Genomic DNA, 20,406 nt, shown 5'->3' with positions numbered 1-20,406 from the left:
TACAAAGACAAAGCCACACCCCTCTAGTGGCATAGCAGTGAATTACAGAGCAACACCTTGACGCAGAACTTTTAATGTGCAATGATGGCTCAAGGTCTACACCGTCACTCAGCCATCACTGGAATGCAGAAGCATAAATCAGCCTTAAAATTAGCATTTCATGAGCACATAGTAAGCATGAGGGTTTACTATGACAGAGTGGACAACGTCCTACTAGATTGAATTACAAATATTTAGTATGCAATTGTTTAATTGTTTCACTTTCTTTTAAAAAATGACCCCAAAAAATTTGTCATTGTCATGCCACGTCACTTCCTGTTTTATTTTGATGGCTTCACCCTCTTCATTGTCGCGTACTTGCCGTTCCTCTTGTCATCTAATCACCTATTGTTTCCACCTGTTCCCCATTACCTCGTGTGTATATAATGCCCTAGTTCCCCTTGTCTTGTGCAGAAGTGTCTTTCTTCCAAGGTCAGTCATGTCAGCCTCTCGCCATAGCCTGTTATAGTTATACTGAATAATCCCCCATTTGGAGCGCTTTGTGTTTGAACCTTTTTGATCTTAGCCATCTTGACTTTTTCCTCCATTTGAGGCGTTTTGTGTTTTTGCCTTTCCTCCCTTTTGGAGTGCATTTTTGTTTGAACTTTGATTGTGGTTGCCCTGACTTATTCCTCCGTTGGAGAGCTTTTTGTTTGTACCTTTTTCTCATCCCCGCATGTCAGTGGAAGAACCTTTGTTTTCAAAATACAGTATTTGCCGGAGCCTCTGCAACTGAGTCCGCCTCATCACCACAGCCTGACAGTCGTTGAGTACATCAGGAAGTTACTTTAAGTGGCAGCTACCTACTAATGACAGGGTGGACGGCAATTTAAGGTTCAACATTTTTGGACAAATGTTAGCGGTTGAAAACTGCATGGTAAGCATGATTAAATTAACAAGCTGACTATGTTCACCAAATTTGCAGTCATTTATAACAAGTTATATTTTAACTATGACAGAGTGGACAACATCTAATTACACATGTAATTTGATGAAAACTGACAAAACACACGTGTAAATGTTTAGTCTACAACAACTGTTTCAGACAAATGGTATTTTTGTCAGAAAAAAGGTAATGGGGATTCTTAAACGTGCAGTTACCTGCTAATAACAGGGTGGACAGCAATTTGTTTGTTTGTACATGCAAAATGTTCAAAACGATGATGTAAATTGAATGCATACTAAAAAACCACCGTGATATCCAAAGTATGTTTTGATTTGGGTTTGAAATTTCGAAATTTCGATGTGATCGTCATTTTCCAGTGGTACTTGAACTCGTTGTCTGCCACTGACAACGATAGATGTCCGATTCATTTAGACTTTACTCTTGTCTCAGTACCATTAACGGTGTAGAATTCCAATCCATTTTTAACTGGGAGGGGAGCATGTACAGTTTAAAATGCATGAATAACTTGATTCAAGTTGCCGCAAAAGAATAAGTTACTCCGAGTTTTTCTTTCAAACAATTTCCTCCACATCTCTATGTAGTTTTCACAGAACTCTCCATCAATGAACCCCTGACAGGATGTGTTAGTCACACTCGCACATGTATTTGTGTGTTGTTTGTCATCAGAGGGAAATAATTGCACCACAAGCCACTATATTAGCCAACAGCAGGAGGCTACGAGATTTACGAGATGCCTCGGGCTATATTGTTCTCGATTTGGAGCGCTCGCCGCAGCGGGAGCCCCGCGCAATCCGCGCCAACGCACAAAAACGGGCCTTGGCTAACATCTCAATCACTAGACGATCACGCCCGGCAGACGTCTCTTCTCTGACATTTTCACACGGGATGTGAGAGGGCGGCCGGTCGGGATTGGACGTGGCCTTTTCCTTTGTTTGAGCCGCCGGCTTTTAATTAGATCCTCCGCCGAGAGCAGACAAAGCCGTCTTGCCGGCCGTCACCTGTCACCGGCACGTGTTGGCTTTTTCTTTGGCGAGTCATGTCACTGCTTTAAATACCCTTCAGAATGTAATTAAGGCACCCGGTGTTTCACGCTAACTCGATTCCGCTCTTGTTATTCCTGACTTTGCATGCGCGCATCTTGAGAGGCCTTAATGTGCACGGATAATTACAGCTGAAGGACCCACCGTATCATGCAGGGGTGCGCGTTGCTCGAATCCCCTTGAGGCGACCATCAATTAAAAACCGTATTCTCAACACCTTTCCGTGGCTTCACCTTCAAGTAAAACTACAAGCAATCGATCAATATAAATTACAAAAGAGAAGCGCTTTAGGCGTGGCCACGTATGTATTCGGCCAGCATTATGCATCGCTCGGAAGCGGCGGAAGCTATTCAGGATTAAGTAGCGTTTCCCAAGGGCACCTTGGAGATTCAATTTGGGATTAAAAAAACGCAGAGTTGTTGGAAGAAAGCGATCTGGGGATGCGGCGCGGCAGGCGGCCACGTTAGCGTCCTCATTCTTTTCCTCCCCCAGGAACCTCTGCTAACCGTTAGCCCCCAAGGCCACCTTGTTGCTAGAGCAGCAATGCAGTGCAGAGCGCTCAAAGTCAACGCTAATTATCGCATTTTCGGACTATAAATCGCACCTGAGTATAAGTAAATGTGCAATGAAGTGAAAAAAAAAGTTTGTTTCACTGCATAGGCGGAGTTTGACTTTTGGGGCGGGGGGGGGGGGGGCACAACGTGTTGATGACCCCAAAATGCAGTGTCAGCAATAAAATAAACTCACAAGAATATAATAATACGTTGACAATGAGCGATTTTTTGTTTCACATCATTCTTGAGGAGAATTCTAAATCAGGCTGCTTAGGCAATATTTTCCCCAAGATCGTCATCCATTGTATTTACCCCAGTCAAAAATTGTATCCCCTGGGCGGAGCCATATGGAGGTAGATTTGTGTCTTTATTATTCAATCAAAAAATTTTGCTTCAATTAAAATATATGTTTTCAGCCAAAAAAAGTCGCTTCATCAAAAAAATGTGTTTGAATGCAAAAATTAATTTGAAACTCACAAAAACTGCATGTGAAAGCTTTTTTTCTTTGATTATTATTATTTTATTTTATTTTTTAATTCAAGTTTTTTTTTTATTGAAGCAACTTTTTGATTGAAGTAATGTTGATTTGTGTTTGGGTCACATTTTGGCTGGGACATTTTTGTCTGACATTATTTGACATTATTCATTTGACATTATTTAATCAAAAAATAAGTTGCTTCAACAACATAGATTTTCAAAAAGAAAAATCACTTCAGTCAAAAAAAGAAAATTTTCAATCATAGAAAAAAATTTTTGAATGCGAAAAAATATTTGAGATTGAAAAATTTGAGCACTTCATTTTTTTATTGAAAATTTTTTCTTTGATTGAAGCAATCCTTTTTGTGTTTGGGCAATATTATGATTACGACATTTGTGTCTAAAACATTCAATCTCCCAAAAAGTTGCTTCAATCAAAAAAAAAAAAAAAAAAAAAATCAATCAAAGAAAATAATAATTTAAAAAAATATTTTTCTCTAATATATATTTATTATTTTTTTAATTATATGCAAAGCAAATGACTGTCTAAGGTGCTCGAAAAATAATTTCGACCCATTATAAAAATGTTTTTTTGTTCATTTAATTCATTTTTGTTGCACTTTTATTGCTTTACAACATATATATATATATATATATATATATATATATGTATGTCAATTACATGCAGTGACACTTTTCAGCCACCAGGGGGGCCTGGCCCCACCTTAAAATCCACTTATGTTTCACTGGAGTATAAGTCGCATTTTTAGTTGACATTTTATTTAATCAGAGACCAAAAACAAACATTACTGCATACTGTATGTATTGGTAATCAGTGTTGTTTTCGTCAATGATGACTATAATGAAAATATTTGGTAAACGAACAATTTTTTCATGACAATGACAAGACGATAACAAACTTAAAACATGTTTTGGGAGACGAAAACAACGAAACCAATGCCAATTTTCGTCTAGCGAGACGACAACGAAATGAAAATGCATAAAGGTTTCCGTCAGATCTTCACAATGTGTGACATTTTATGTGTTGTTAGTAAGGGTGTAACCGTACATGTATTTGTATTGAACCGTTTCGGTACGGTGTGCTCGGTTCGGAACGGAGGCGTACCGAACGAGTTTCTGACGTAATGTTACTTTTTGAGGCTGTGAGTCGATCGGGTTACAGTTTCTTTGTGTAGATTATATTTACTCCGTCTTCTCTACTATAATGAGGACCAATACGGTAGGACAGGATATAACCCAGAAACGTCAATGGCGCGACAACGTGGCCGCCGTGAGAACGCAGTGAAATGCAGGTGTTAAAGTCAATCAGCCAATGCACAACAGTCGCAGTGCGGCCGCGTGTTTGACACGTCCCAGAAGCGGCTCAACGCGATGCACGCGAAAACAAGGGCACAGTTTATTATTCGACGCGAGACGCGGCCCTCCTGCGTCAATACAACTAGCTAGGATCGGGCAGACCGGAAGTCACTCGTGTAAAAATATGGTGGATCCGGTCGATTTTCAAACTAATATGCAATCGTAACCCACTTTTTGAGTCCATCAGATCTCTTGAGAGGTAGATTGGGGCACAGTTGACTTGTCTTTGTTGATTTACTGCTGTCTTCTCTGCTATAATAATAACCAACACGGCCCCGTGTTCAATACAAAACCCTCCTACCACAACAAAACAAGTAGGAACTAATATTCACATAGGAACTAAAGTTATAGCAAGAGGCACGTAGGACGGCAGCGATGTAGGCATTAGCGCCTAGGTTAGGGTGACCAAACGTCCTCTTTTGCCCGGACATGTCCTCTTATTATGTGCTCTCCAGAGGGTCCGGCCGGGTTTCATAAATTCATGAAAATGTCCTGTTTTTATGGTTTTTCACGGGACCAATTTGAAGAGAATCCCTCCGGTAGCTAGGAGGCAGCGCCTGCCTGCGTTGATATGGCTCCGACTAGTAGGGGCGGGAGAAGGAGTACATCTTCTTCTTGTTTTTTGTTGGCAGTTTACCCTTTGTTTCATGTGGAATTACCTCCATCTAACGACGGTTGACAGTTTGGCAAGAAATAAGACTACAGCAAGGAGTTTTAAGACGTGGCTCCATACACTTTTCTGTAGGTTTCTCTCCTGTTAATGTCGATCACGTGTGTTGAATATTGGGTTATATGTGTAAACAGAGATGCAGTATATTGTATTAGTCTTGTATTAATTGTTCTGTGTTCGTGTATTTGGTTGAATATTAGTATTATATTTTAAATAGGAGCGCCTGCCAAGTTGAGTTTTTTTACGATAAATACGGCAACTATATATATAATGGCAACTGTTGACTTCTGTCGGAGATTTGTATTAATCTGTAATCTGTAAAATCCTTTCTGGTGTCGCATCGTTGCGCTGCCGATGATTGTAAATTTTTCTGGTAAGTTTGATTTTGCTTCGCCCGGTACTCGCTATCAGTGCGCTTAGCCACGCTAGGTATTATGAGCAATGTAGTTTTGAACTGCTGGGTTTGGAAACATGCTGGTTGAATAGCTTGACAGTTTATTTCAGTTATTGTTTGCGTACAATCTTGAACACTGATTGAGAATAAAAATTGAGTGGGAATAACAATTTGTCAACGACAATTGTCGTGATAGTAATTTATAAAAATGTTGAGTTGGCACATAGCCTACTGTATGTGCGTATTGACTGGACTACATTTCCATGGGTCCATTATATATATATTTAATTATTATTCCTTTTTTTTTTTTTTTTTTTTTTTTTTTTTAAGGTTTGATTATTTATTTTAGGAAGAATAAAGCCTGTTGAGTAAAAAAATATTTCCATATAATGTATAATATATACTATATGCCAAAAATGTTTTTTTTTTTATAAAACTGAATTTTTCTAACCTGACGGAGGAGGCACACTTTAAATATATTAAAGGTATATAGGCATCTTTGAGTGGACTTCGAGTAAAATTCAAGTATCTCGAGGCCGGGCTAAGTGTCCTCTTTTTTGGAAATCAAAATATGGTCACCCTAGCCTAGTTTGAACTCTGCTTTTAAACACGAATCCGGCTTGAGCACAGTCATAAAAAAATAAAATGAAGAAAAGGATAAGCCTTACAATTTTTTATTTTCATTCTGTGCGCCGAATGAGCAATATTTCATTATTGCACACATGGCCGAGTCGGGGCAAACTGACGCACCCACGTCATTTCACGCACACACATCAGGGCTCATGTGTGTGCGCGTATGCGTTCTAACAGTCCATATACACTTTTAATATAAGACTAAACGGGGCTTATTAATGTCTGTTATTTGTGTCCTCATTTTGGAAATCAAAATATGATCACTCTGGAATGACATACAGGTAGCATGTGTAATTTGTTTTGACGCTTTTGCGCATGCAGGTCTCTTTGCTGAGTGCATCTCGGACTGCGAATTAGTGCGCGTGATACTTGAACGGTCTCAATGGACAAAGGCAGTCTGAACGGGCACGCCAAAAACCATATGGCAAAAAATCGGATTTGTGCATTAAGACGTGTAGTATGAACCTAGCCTAAGAAGGCAAACGAACGATCACTGTTAGTCCCTCCCAGTTCAAATGGATTGGACGTTCATCGCCGTAAATTGGCATAGAGTGAGTCAACAGTCAAGATTCATTTTTATGGCTACGGTATTAAAAGCAAGCACGTCTCTGTAAGTGGCTGAAAGAAAAGTAATCGACTTAGCGGTATTAAATCCACCTCTTTGTCTCTGATGTTCCAATTTCGCAGATAGGTTGTGTGAAAGGGGCTTTTGTTTGGTTCTGACAAGAGATAAGCTCACCACGTGTTGATTCAAACCCAGAACCTCAACGCTAAGAGGTAGGTAGGAACGCTAACGGCTAAACAACTGTGCTGCGTTCGTTAGACTTTATCAATTTTAGCGAAAAAAAAAGAAAAAATCCAAATTACATTTTGACCACTGGAAATAATCCTACCTTGTCCCTGACCTTTTTGTCATCCGGCTTCTGGTTGCCGAGGTAACCCTCATCTGCGGTTAACAACTATATGTCACATTGTCATTGACATTCTGTGGTCTTTGGCAGCCAAATCGCAAAAGTCCCCCAGATCCTACATCCCTTCTTCCTGCATGTACAGAGGCTTAAGGCTAGGATAAAGCTGGGTATAAAACTTATCTGTTATGTTCTTGTTCTTGGAACATGCAGAAGACCCGTTCCAGACGACCTTAGGGGTCTAGATGTCTCATAGGAATCTACCACATGGACAAGATTGCTTTCCGGAGTCGTTACAGAAAGAAATCACCGGCCGTAAAATCTATGAAATGATACACCTCAGGTATGAGTAAAAAAATATGCTCGGCACAATGAAAGACAGAGTTGAGCAACTTAAAGGTGTTAGAGAAGTGGCAAGAACTTGACAAATATTGTCGAAATTAGGCGCTATTACTATTTTTTTCACCACTAGGGGCTGCCTTACAGGGAATTTCAAGCTCGGGAAGAACTTTCCTGCCACACAACCACCAGGAGATGGTAGTGATGCCCGATTTTTGATTGTGATTTTGACAAAAGCGACAACGTTCTACTTCTGATTACGAAAGAAGGTAAAAATGTACTTTTATGTCCTGATGGACGAAGTGAGTCCATTTTTACATTTGGTAATTGAAGGAATTTGACCTTTCAGCCAGATTGCCGGAATCACGTCAGCCGAACTGTCGCTAGCGCAATTCCAACGACCCGGGCCGGCGGAAGTCCAACAACCTGGCCAAAAGGCAGCGCGTTCACCTTAGTCTTAACCCCTTGTATTGACTCCATTTTAAAAGCTGGAAAAAGGCTTTGAAACACAAGTTGACAATTTATTCCGAGTTGACAGCAATCATACGGGACAGAGAGACCCAGGCGAGGATCCAGGGTCATCATATAACAAGTAAGGGTGTAACGGTACATGTATTTGTATTGAACCGTTTCGGTCATTTTGGTTGGCTATGTGTGAGCATGTAGGTGGAACTAACTAAATAAGCAAGGGCACAGGTAAAGTGGTCAGAATGACCCAGACACTTCAGTTATGCAACGCTGCGGCCATGGAAGATGTCCTCGAATGGAAAATTGTCCTCGAAAGTCTAGACGAAAGTCTAGACGTAAGACGCTGAAGATGTCCTAGAAGGTCTAGTTACGCAATGTTGCGTCCATGAAGCAAGGCAGTTGTATGTATTATGTATGTATTAGGTATGTATGAGCACAAGCAAATATTCAATCAATCAAGCAAATATTCAATCAATCAAGCAAATATTCAATCAACCCTCGATAATTAACTCAACACCGTTCATAAGAAAAAACAAAGATTCATTGAGGCATTTCATTTGTAAAATACATGTTAAAATCTATGTCATTCGGATTGCTTTTCTCTTTAGCACAGGACTTCTTTTTTCTCATTTCTTTCAGAAAGAAAGCTGACCAATACCTGGGGTCTGAAAGGCAAATTGTTGTTGGATTATCTTTAAATACCCGCTACTTTTTTACCAGAATTTTAGCTTTGTATAGGCTAATGTTCCTATTGTTGAAAGCACAAAGATGTGTAATAAACAACTAGCACATTTATATTTTGCATTTTGTTTTCTTACCTCACCGAAAATGAACCGAACCGTGACCTCAAAACCGAGGTACGTACCGAACCGAGATTTTTGTGTACCCTTACACCCCTAATAACAAGTCAACAATAGATTCCTGAATGAAAAATGAAAACGATTAGTTAAGCATTCAGTCTTTTAACGGCTCTGGTTAGGCAGGCTGTGGTCCGGAACAAAAGTGTGTTTGGGCGTTGTTTAGGATTATTGTCTGTTTGTGGATTGGACAGGATGATTCGGACGTTACTGTTGTCGGGGCAACGAGAATTAAGGTTTTTGCCATCTTCAGTGCCATGTGAGTGCTGAGTGTTCACTTCTCGGTCGCGGGTTTCACCGTATCAGATGTTCCTTGTGGCAAGACAAGATGTCCCGCCATTTGTTCTGGGCTGTCCGGAAGTGGTGATTGCGGGATTTGGTGCTGAAAACATGGGCTTGTGGATGTTTTGCCTATCAACTGGGTGTCAGCGTCAGTCTTTCTCAGTCAGCTGCATGACGCGGGCGTTGGGCTTCCGTGATCAGAAGGTGTCCTGTATCTTTCTGTCCTTATCTGCCTGTTGTCTTGGCGCTGCAAGTTCTAATCATTCCAAGTCCAACTGTTCATAATATCAAATATATTATGCTTGTTTTTTTTAAACTATGATATAAATGCTATTTATTTTATATTGGGTGTGCTAGAGTAATACAAGCAGTCAAACAGTAAATACAAGAAAAGTTACTATTCCCTTCATATATTACGTGATTATATAATCAAAGAAAAAAAAATCTGTGAGTTTTGAAAACCTGTCAAAATTCTCTTAGATGACATTCAAACATTGGCTGTTTTGAAAACAGCTGGCAGTTTTTTTTTTGCATTCAAATACAATTTCAGTGTTTGGAACGTATCCTCGGGGATAAACAGAAGTTCATCACAGTACCTTCCATTAATTATCAAGCGTTAATTACCGTATACACACTTGTTCGGCTTGCATAGACTCGTGACTTTGCAAATAATTTAAACCAGATGAGTACGAAGGGGCAAATGTCAACGCTTGTGTAATTTTCCTCACAAAACGCAAAAACAAAGCAATCCTTTCCTTGTATCAAAAACGTGGATTTGCAATTACATATAAGCAATTTGGGGCTAATTAGTCCGACATTTTCATGCCAAATTAAGTTTCTTACAAACTTACAAACACTCAAAAGACTCTGTAGGCTTGTAAGAAGTTTCCATTTGCAAACTAGTGGTGCCAACTTTGTTGCAAGTTAACTCCATGAAGATGAGGTCAACACATCCCAATATTCCCCTCAGTAACTAAAACACTCATAAAGAAACTTCTGGAACGCCATAAAAGTCTTGTAACAACTCCGGGCAGGACGCCTCCCCCCTTGATAGACAGCTTACAGTCCCCTCCATGCTTTTTTTAAAAAAATTTTTTACGGTGAACAGCAGAAGAAGTCACGCCGTTAACACTCGCATGGCGTCGTCGTGATATTCAATCAGCTTCTCGCTGGGCGAATGGAGAGCCAAGCTTAAGTTCGGGATGTTGGCGAGGACCCAAAGGCGCTATCTGGGTGCACATTAAAGTGTGTTGGTGTGTGAGTTCGCCCAAGCTTGACAAGTTAATAAAGCAAGCCATTGTCCTCCAGAAAGGGAGTTAAAAAACTACGCAGAGCAATTTTCCCTCAACGGTCACTTCATTAGATACAACATAACCTCAAAGCACCTGATAGGAGTTTATTAAAAAAGTAGATGCATTGTTTTGATTGATGACACTGCCGGAGAGCTATTCATTTAACAATATGTGGTAGTGCAATAAAACAAATGAATTTTTTGGTACTGATTGATTGAGTCAGTTATATTTCGAACAAGCAGTGGAATCCCTGCTGTTTTAATGGTAAAATCCTCAGAATGATCATAAAACTTTGAGTGACACCTGTGTTATACGGAATAGTCAAAAAGGCGTCTGTCTAGTACACCTGCTTCCAATCGGGGCTCATTTGAGTGAATTTTCTGCAAGGAACACGCCAAAGTGTGAGCCTGGAAAGCGTTGTAAATAGCTGTCTAAATGCATGACTTCCTGTTTAACTTTTTATCATACACAGAGATATCATGTTCCTCTGTGAAACTAGCGAATCATCTTTTTTCAGTTCCAAAGTTGGAAATTTTACCCTTAATGCATTGGCTGCCATTGACTGTGATATAGGTCCAATCCATTTGAGCTGGGAGAGTTCAAATATAAGTGGGTCAGCAATCCATGGCTCCTAAGCCCATACCTGTCAAGCTGACGGTTTCGGCGTAATTTGTACAAATGAGCACTGATTTTTACGTACGTACGTTCAAAATCTGTACGTTTTTCGTGCAATACGTTTTTTTTAGGGCTGTCAAAATTATCGCGTTAACGGGCGCTAATTAATTTTTTGAATTAATCACGTTAAAATATTTGACGCAATTAACGCACATGCCCCGCTCAAACAGATTAAAATGTACAGTACAGTGTAATGTCCGCTCGTTACTTATTTTTGGTGTTTGGCGCCCTCTGCTGGCGCCTGGGTCCAACTGATTTTATGGGTTAGTACAGTACTTTTCAAATAGTGGGGCGGGCCCCCCCAGGGGGGCGCGGAGCGATGCTGGGGGTGGCGCATGTGACCATGGGGAACATACTTTTTCGCCATACTAGAATAAAGTGTAATTGCACATCCACTGAGTGGGTGGCAGTGGCGCTCTCATTTTAAGGAATAAATGCATTATTTTTTAACCAAACAAGAGATCACAGCTAAGAGCGCTGGAGATATGAAAAGCTAAGATGAAGAAATATGATGAAGCGTATGTAGCATTTGGCTTTGACTTTTAGTACAGTGAGAGATGAGGAAAGACCAGTTTGTTTACTTTGTTTAAAAGTGTTCGCAGCGGACAGCAGGAATTCTTTTTTTCCCAGCGAAAATGTGCCAAATATTGCGAACAATTGTCCCGCTTTGTTAGTGTTACATCAGTAAACCAGCGAGCACTGTCAGCATCAAATCAGGAGGCATACCAATTTGCTCAATGCGAAATAACCAAACACCACAGCAAAGGAGCTGATACTGCCCGCAGCACAAATAAAAACTGTCTCTCAGTCCAATGACACTGTTGTTTTCGTTCAATTATTTTTTTGTTTCTTCAGTCTAATAGTTTGGCATATTGTCCTCTCAAGTTAATGTTGCTAATCAATTTGAATGTATGATTATTTATTGATTTTATTTTTTTCAGTGTCAAATGGTCAAAAAATGTATCGAGTCTATTTTTACAGTATGGATCTTTTTTTTTTCTTTAATATTAAAAAGGACACAATGTTATGCAGTGGTGTACTTATAATAATAAGAATTTTATAGACCGATGATACTACAGTATATTTACAGTGGCAGCAGAGAGTTGGGGGGGGCGCAGAACATTTACGTCTTCCTTGAGGTGGCATAACAGAAAATAATTGAGAAGCACTGGGTTAGTACCATGAGTGAGCATGGTGTAACTATTGACATCAACAATGGCGAGCTACTAGTTTATTTTTTGATTGAAAATTTTTACAAATTTTGATAAAACGAAAACATTAAGAGGGGTTTTAATATAAAATTTCTATAACTTGTACTAACATTTATCTTTTAAGAACTACAAGTCTTTCTATTCATGGATCGCTTTAAAAGAATGTTAATAATGTTAATGCCATCTTGTTGATTTAATGTTATAATCAACAAATACAGTACTAATGTACTGTATGTTGAATGTATATATCCGTCTTGTGTCTTATCGTTCCATTCCAACAATAATTTACAGAAAAATATGGCATATTTTATAGATGGTTTGAATTGCGATTAATTACGATTAATTCATTTTTAAGCTGTAATCAACTCGATTAAAAATTTTAATCGTTTGACAGCCCTAGTTTTTTTTCTCCGTTCGGATATTGTCACCGTTTCGGCAACGAGACAATGTGCGTTACTATGCGTTACGTTGGTTGAATGATGCGAGAAAAGTCAGAGACACGGAGAGGGAACAGTGTTTGTTGTGACGCTTTAGCAAATGCGATGCTAGGCTAGGTGGCTCCAATATTTCCTGACTGTAGCCGACAGCCTACAATCTACGCCTAGATATCACATGCATATAGAACTACATGCGAAATGACAGACTCTGTGGCGTTGGTAAACAGCCGTCATTTTAAAGCAGCAGACTTCTCAGAAAGGCTCTGTTGTAGTGAAAGAAGTAGTGATGAAACAGTTTTAAAACTTTCACATGTCGAAAGTAGACAGAAGGGAACTAATGCAAAAACGGGAGCAATTTTAACAACTTTAACAGTTGATTCACAACATTAAATGACTTTCAAACATAGCAAAGGTTACTATGTTTTCCTTTTTTTTTTTTTTTTTTTCAATGAAAAAAAAAACATGAAAGGTAACACCAGTTACTTTGCCAAGTAACTAATTACTCTTACATTCAGGTAACTGAGTTACTAACTCAATAACTTTTGGGGAGAAGTAATTTGTAACTGTAATTAATTACACTGGTCATAAAGATGAAGTCTGCAGAATGAAAAGTGACGAAAGCGGAAATTTTATTCTGCCAATTTGTTGCCGAACACAATTTGCCCGCAACTATTGCTGATCACTTCTCAGAATTAGCAAAAGAAATGTTCCCTGACTCAAAGATTGCATCGGTAAGTTAATTTGATCAACTGACCTTTTTAATTTATATTTGGACAACTACCTTCAAGTCAAACTGAATTGCGAGCTGAAGTGCCATGAAGTGCAGCCATCAAAAGACATGATAGAAATTGCCAAAAGTGCTACATACAGTACAATTATAACAAAAGTCACTGTTAGATTTTAGTAATCATGATGAGCTGAAGATATTGATTTTTTCTTTGATTGCACCAGGTTATATGTTACAATATTACCAATAAATTAATATTATTTTAAAAATTGAGTTTTATTTTTATTTCATAGACCACGCTATATACGATGTTGTAAGATTAGTCACCAATTTGTAAGGGCATACGTCACTATTTGTAAGATTGCCAATGACCTCGGGTTGACAGATACTGTATGTAAGCTGCAGGCAGCTCTTTGAACCATCCGATGTGGCTATTTCATATTAACCCTTTAACACCGAACGTCTCGGCGGCGACACATTAACGCATATCATCTTTGAAGCCTCGTCACGCTGTAATTACATCACCCACATGCTGCTGGTTGGTCTCATTTGAAAGTGTGGAGGTCCACGCCCGTTTATACTTGTCAATCGAGTCAAACGGGAGATAATGTACTTTTATAGTTTTATTGCCCTCTTAAATAAACATTAAAACGGTGCATGGACCATGTGTTTATGTCCATATTTCCATAATTTCTTGTCCTTTTTCAAAACCGAAAGCACCACGAAAAGCTACATATCCCAGGAGCCACTGTGAGGTCATGAAGGATGGATGTAATGTGAGCATTTTTAATAAATTGCCAAGCGAGGTGCCACCTCAGGAGAGAGAAGTGACGTAGCGATTGACGGCAGGTCGGAAAACTAAATTCAGCGCATGCTAATAAATTATTTCATCAAATCGTGGAAGAGGATGGGCGAGATTTGCCATTGATTTCTTCGGATGAGTCGGCGAGTCAGAAGAGCGACAGGTTGACAGCAGTGCGCAAACGGCGGAAGAGTGGGGTGTGTGATGTAGTGTGTGAGGTAGCCCTGTGATCTGTTGAAGGGAAAACTGAGTGGCATGCCTGAAAAAAATGAACTGAACTAGTTTATTGGAATATTTTTGAAAATATGTTTGATTTTTTTCCACCCCTGAATAAATTGAACTGAACAAGTTTACTGTCAATATTTATGAAAATACTCTTTTGCAATATTTGATCTTTTTTCCCCCACTATCAATCTTTTCAATTTGTATAGCGATGTGTGTGTTCGAGAAGCTTGATTGTATGCGTATAGAGTACTTTTGATAAGGTTATGGGTGCCATACCTAACCTAAGATATCCTACAAACCCTTTTTGTGTTCGTTGAGCATGTTTGGTTGTCAATGGGACATCAATATTACAAATTTTAACAAAATAATTTGGGATTTTTTTTGTCTTTTTGGGTTCAAATTGTTGATTATAATTGGTCAGTAAAATAAAACAACAGTTTGGACATGAAGGTTATTGTGTCCTGAAAAAAGGTACCCAACCAGGCCATTGTGAACTATTTTTCTTTGAAACAAAAAGGCAACATCAATGGCATGCAATTCGGACATAATGGGCTCAGGCGTTTAGAGGGTAAATAAACAAATATTTGATTTAACTTTATGACGGCACCTGCGAGATTTAGCAAAGAATTTTTAACATTCCATCAGTAGGTAGATCAAGTCAAGCTAGCTGTTTAGAATGTTTGTTAACAGAACACTAACGTAGGTGATGAATTCACCAACTATGTATAGTCACGGTTGCAACTCGGAACGCGTACCCACAAACCTTTGTGCTATTCGCAGGCAGAAAAACTTGTGTTTACAACATTCAAGTAGCAACTGCGACTTTAGATAATTCACCATTGGACATTCACATGTGCAAAGGCTTGTGAGTACCTCTTCCGAGTGGTAACAGTGATTTGACATAGTTGGTGAATTCATGACTTGAGGGAGTGTTCTGTGAATAAAGTGTGTAAAAAGTGAGCATTTATTCTGCTTACTGAAAGAAAGTTAAAACTCCTCTATTAAGTCAAATATGCACCACCAATATACAGTGGAGCTGAGGTAATCAATAATAATATCTACAGTATATGTGCATGCGGCTCACAATCCTATGTTCTCTGTGGAAACTGGGTCAAGATGGCTCTTCGATTGTTTGTGGTTGCTCGACCCCTGAGCGGCTATATACTACTTTTGAGTTTAGTATTTAAATTTTAGTAACATGTAGGGATGTCCCGATCGCATATTTTTGCGTGCGAGTCCCGATCAGATATCGAAAAAAGTTTGAAACGTTATTGTCCCACTATGGCGCCTTCATAATGTGAATTACTTTTAAACAAGAATAACGTAGAAAAATGCTCGTCTTTGTTAAATGCTCCATTGAGTGAGTCCACTCATGCTTTGACGCTCACGCTGCTGAGAACAGCCTAAGGGGCCGTTTACATGGTGACTCTCCGAGAATACGAAAAACGTCAAATTTGCATTTGCATTTGCGTCTCCATTTGAACAATGTCGCGATTCCGCTTGAAAACGATGTAGTATTCATGCCAGGCCCTAGGGGGCAGTGCAGATTTACTGGGCGACAGAGAATGATGTACTTTGACCCCACCAAGCTCCCTCAGCCCGGAAAAAACAATATGCCCGCCCACTCAAAGCAATGTCATTTTTCTTTTGCTCAAAAAGGCACAAAAATTGAAACTTTCAACATATTTAAAAATATTATCAAAACAGTAAATTAAAGCCGACATTCCGCCATATTTGCTGTTTTTAATGTTTAGCAGCACCGCTGCGCACGCCCAATGTGACGTGTACGAGTGCTGACGTTAACGACGCGGTTTCGCGCCGCAGGAGCCTTTGATATGCATGCCGAGGAAGCCCCCCTCAACCCCCCGCAATCGGATTCTTCCACTTTGGAGGCAGGATTCAGAATTTTTCGTCTTCGCCGACACCATATGCACGCGAGGCAAGTCCGCAACTCAGTCATTGTCAGTCTTTGTGTCACAGAGTCGCCATGTAAACTGTCCCTGAGCCTCTTAGTGTTTACCAAGCTAAACGATGATTGGCACATTCGGCTCTTTGATGGTAGAGCTACCAAGTTTCTCTGGCAAGATCAAAGCTACATCCCGGTCAATCATTGTTACTTTAAATAGCTTACTCCAGGGCACTGCTAAACAATTAAAGCAGCATGGGGGAGAGTGAGAGGCTGTACTAGCATGAAGCAGAAAAACATATATATATATACAGGGGTGCACATAAGTGGTCCGCATGCGCGCATGCGTACTGGACGTAGACAAACGCGCTGGCCCTCAACGGCTTCCATACGCTTTTGCGTACCGATGGCTGACCACTGTATTTGCGGCGGACACAAGAAAATAACTTCTCAAAATGTTGAAGAGGCAGGCCACACTGAGTAATTACTTCCGTGTTCCCCCACCCCCGTCAAAAGACAGACAGATGACAGAGACGTCACCGGAGCTACCGGAAAATAAGGACTTTTGCTGAAAAGTGGCTACAGGAAGTACCATGGCTAGAAGCAAATGATGCTCGCACGGAAATGCGGTACAAAATGTGCCGTGAGAATCCCAATGTCGCCGATAAGAGCAGCCCATTTTATGTAGGGTCAAAGAATTTCAGCCATCCAAACTTTGAAAAGCACGAAAAAAACAGAGCGCATGTGGCAATTAAGCAAACTATCGATGTCAAACAGGACCCCACTCGCCCTATGGACAAGCGGCGGAATAGGGCAGAATAAAGGTAATGAACAGCGACATGCACTGACAAACGTGTTTTTGCTCGCATTTTACAAAGCTAAACATGCACGTTCAATGAGGTCTTTTGAGGAGGACATCCCACTTTTAAAAAGGCTTGGAGTTAATGTGGGAGCCGCATCATGCCCTTTATTTTGAATTACTGCTTTTATGTTTATTTCTTTACATTTCACTTCAAAGTAATGGCAATTTTGTTGTGCCAGTTGATGTTAATCAAGCATTAATTCTTAATATAATTAAGTTAATTGGCTCTAAGTAAAGCTTGTCATAAGTTTATCGCATCAGGCGGGTCGGCTCTCAAGCTCAATGAGGACCAAGTCACATCTCCAGGTCCTCCTCTGAGAACCTGGGCAAAAAAATTATGTGCACCCCTGTATATATATTTCTTTTTAATTAAAAACCCGATCCTTTTCACCCCATTCCGATCCTCTGAAAAATAGCGTGATCGGCTCGATTTCCGATCAAGTATCGAATCGGTACATCGCTAATTGTTTGCATAACGTTGTGATTAATTGGGCAGAAAAAAATGCAATGTTAAAGGCTATTATGTGCTGCCAAGCCTTCCCAGATAACATGGATTGGACATCTGTCATTGTCAATAGTAGTCAGTTAGTTAAAAATATAAGAGTGCTGTATACTACATTTGAGTTTAAGATTGAATTGCATGCATAAAGTAATTAATCGCAACGACCTCAACACAATCAAAAATAATGGCGATTATTTGCTGCCAGCCAAGTTCAAAGGAATTGAACGTCAGTCACTGTCAATCACATTCAATGAATTAAAATAAATGTTTGCTATGCCGTATTTTTCGGACTATAAATCGCTGTTTTTTTTCATAGTTTGGCTGTGAGTGCAACTTATACTCTGGAGCTCCTTATGTGTGATATTATTAACACATTATTATATCATTTCACATGTTATTTTGGTGTTTTGGAGTGACACTGATGGTTTGGTAAACTTGTTAGCATGTTCTTAATCCTATATTTATCTGAATAACTCTTAATAGCTATGTTACGTTAACATACCGGCCATGTTCGCATTTCGTTGTTCATGCGTCATGTAACATTATCATACTGTACACATATTCAGCATGTTGTTTTCTATTGTATTTTTATTTTAAATTGCCTTTCAAGATGACATATGTGTTCTACAGTTGTGGTCAAAAGTTTACATACACTTGTGAAGAACATAATGTCATGGCTCTCTTGAGTTTCCAGTTATTTCTACAACTCTGATTTTTCTCTGATAGAGTGATTGGAACAGATACTTCTTGGTCACAAAAAACATTCATGAAGTTTGGTTCTTTTATGACTTTATTATGGGTGAACAGAAAAAAGTGATCAAATCTGCTGGGTCAAAAATATACATACAGCAGCGCTAATATTTGGTAACATGTCCCTTGGCCATTTTCACGTCAATTAGGCGCTTTTGGTAGCCATCCACAAGCTTCTGGCAAGCTTCTGGTTGAATCTTTGACCACTCCTCTTGACAGAATTGGTGCAGTTCAGTTAAATTTGATGGCTTTCTGACATGGACTTGTTTCTTCAGCATTGTCCACAAGTTCAAGTCAGGACTTTGGGAAGGCCATTCGAAAACCTTAATTCTAGCCTGATTTAGCCATTCCATTACCACTTTTGATGTGTGTTTGGGGTCATTGTTCTCCTCCAAACATATTTCTGGGCATTGTGGCCAAACAGCTCGATTTTTGTTTTGTCTGACCACAGAACTTTCCTCCAGAAGGTCTTATCTTTGTCCATGTGATCGGCAGCAAGCTTCAGTCGAGCCTTAAGGTGCCGCTTTTGGAGCAAGGGCTTCCTTCTTGCACGGCAGCCTCTCAGTCCATGGAGATGCAAAACACGCTTGACTGTGGACACTGACACCTGTGTTCCAGCAGCTTCTAATTCTTGGCAGATCTGCTTTTTGGTGATTCTCGGTTGAATCTTCACCCTCCTGACCAATTTTCTCTCAGCAGCAGGTGATAGCTTGCGTTTTCTTCCTGATCGTGGCAGTGACAAAACAGTGCCATGCACTTTATACTTACAAACAATTGTTTGCACTGTTGCTCTTGGGACCTGCAGCTGCTTTGAAATGGCTCCAAGTGACTTTCCTGACTTGTTCAAGTCAATGATTCGCTTTTTCAGATCCATGTATGTATATTTTTGACCCAGCAGATTTGATCACTTTTTCTGTTAACCCATAATAAAGTCATAAAAGAACCAAACTTCATGAATGTTTTTTGTGACAAAGAAGTATCTGTTCCAATCACTCTATCTGAGAAAAATCAGAGTTGTAGAAATGACTGGAAACTCAAGAGAGCCATGACATTATGTTCTTCACAAGTGTATGTAAACTTTTGACCACAACTGTATGTGTTGGATTTTATCAAGTAAATTTCTCCCCAAAATGCGACTTATACTCCAGTGCGACTTATATATGTTTTTTTCCTCTTCGTTGGGCATTTTATGGCTGGTGCGACTTATACTCAGGTGTGACTTAAAGTACGAAAAACACGGTATGCTATTTTGGGTTTACTGATTTTCAAGTACAGCATCGAGATTAATCACGATTAGTATAGAAGTATAATGGCAATCATTTTCTGCACTGCTCTCCCAGCTAACATGGATTGGACGTCTATTACCGTCAATGGCAGCTAATGAGTTAAAATTGTGCTATTAACTTTTGAATTTATTGTTAAATTACATGTATGGGCCGCGATTAACTGCATCATTTCCAAGCGATTAAAATGTTATGGCGTCTATTGTCATCAATGACACTGAAACCTATAAACATGTTTCTGATAAACAGTTGCGCCCCTTTGAGAAAATTCTTCTGAAATCCATATGACGAAATGAAATGCCCCAAAAAAACAAACCCAGAAAAAGACAGCAAAGCCACTGAAACGTCGGCATTTACTCTCGCCGCTATCGTCCTTGTCACGACGGCCTCATTAGCCGCTGCTAAAAAATACACGCCTGCCATAATATTAGGCTTCTTTCTCTACTTTTAGCGCATCACACAAGCATACAGCCCCACTGTAATTTTTTTATGAATGTAGTTTTAATTCATGAAGTGGTGACAGCCTCTGCAATGCAGGGATTTAGTTCCCCCAGTCAGGCAGACACTTGACAACAAAAGACTCCGCTAAGGTTCACTGTAAACATACAGAGGCACTTTTGAGAAAAGAGGGACTTCAGAACTAAAAAAGGCCACTTCATAGCTGTTATAGAAGCATAGGGCAACTAAATATTACTGTATTATAGTGCGTGTCACAAAGTTTGGTCTTTTTCGGGAGTAATAGAGTCTTATTGTGGCTTTTTGGGGGGGAACTTTTCAATCTTTTAGTAT

General features: G+C 39.6%; 1 protein-coding gene across 3 annotated transcripts in view; it reads left to right on the top strand.

Annotated features, from left to right (window-relative positions):
• Positions 1-20,406, top strand: part of LOC130908834 (cadherin-7-like) — a 262,669-nt gene that overhangs the window by 150,541 nt on the left and 91,722 nt on the right. Inside the window, exon 1 of one of the 3 annotated variants that reach the window (XM_057824698.1) lies at positions 16,645-17,044. The exons of the other annotated variants lie outside the window; for them this stretch is intronic. Coding sequence (XP_057680681.1) covers positions 16,963-17,044 — 82 coding nt within the window. The 5' untranslated portion in view covers positions 16,645-16,962. Of the gene's footprint in view, positions 1-16,644; positions 17,045-20,406 lie in introns of those variants that run through there. 3 annotated transcript variants of the gene reach the window in all.

Source organism: Corythoichthys intestinalis, chromosome 20 (assembly GCF_030265065.1).
Source record: "Corythoichthys intestinalis isolate RoL2023-P3 chromosome 20, ASM3026506v1, whole genome shotgun sequence".
Taxonomy (NCBI): Eukaryota; Metazoa; Chordata; class Actinopteri; order Syngnathiformes; family Syngnathidae; genus Corythoichthys; species Corythoichthys intestinalis.
This window is presented reverse-complemented; position numbering and strand designations above follow the sequence as displayed.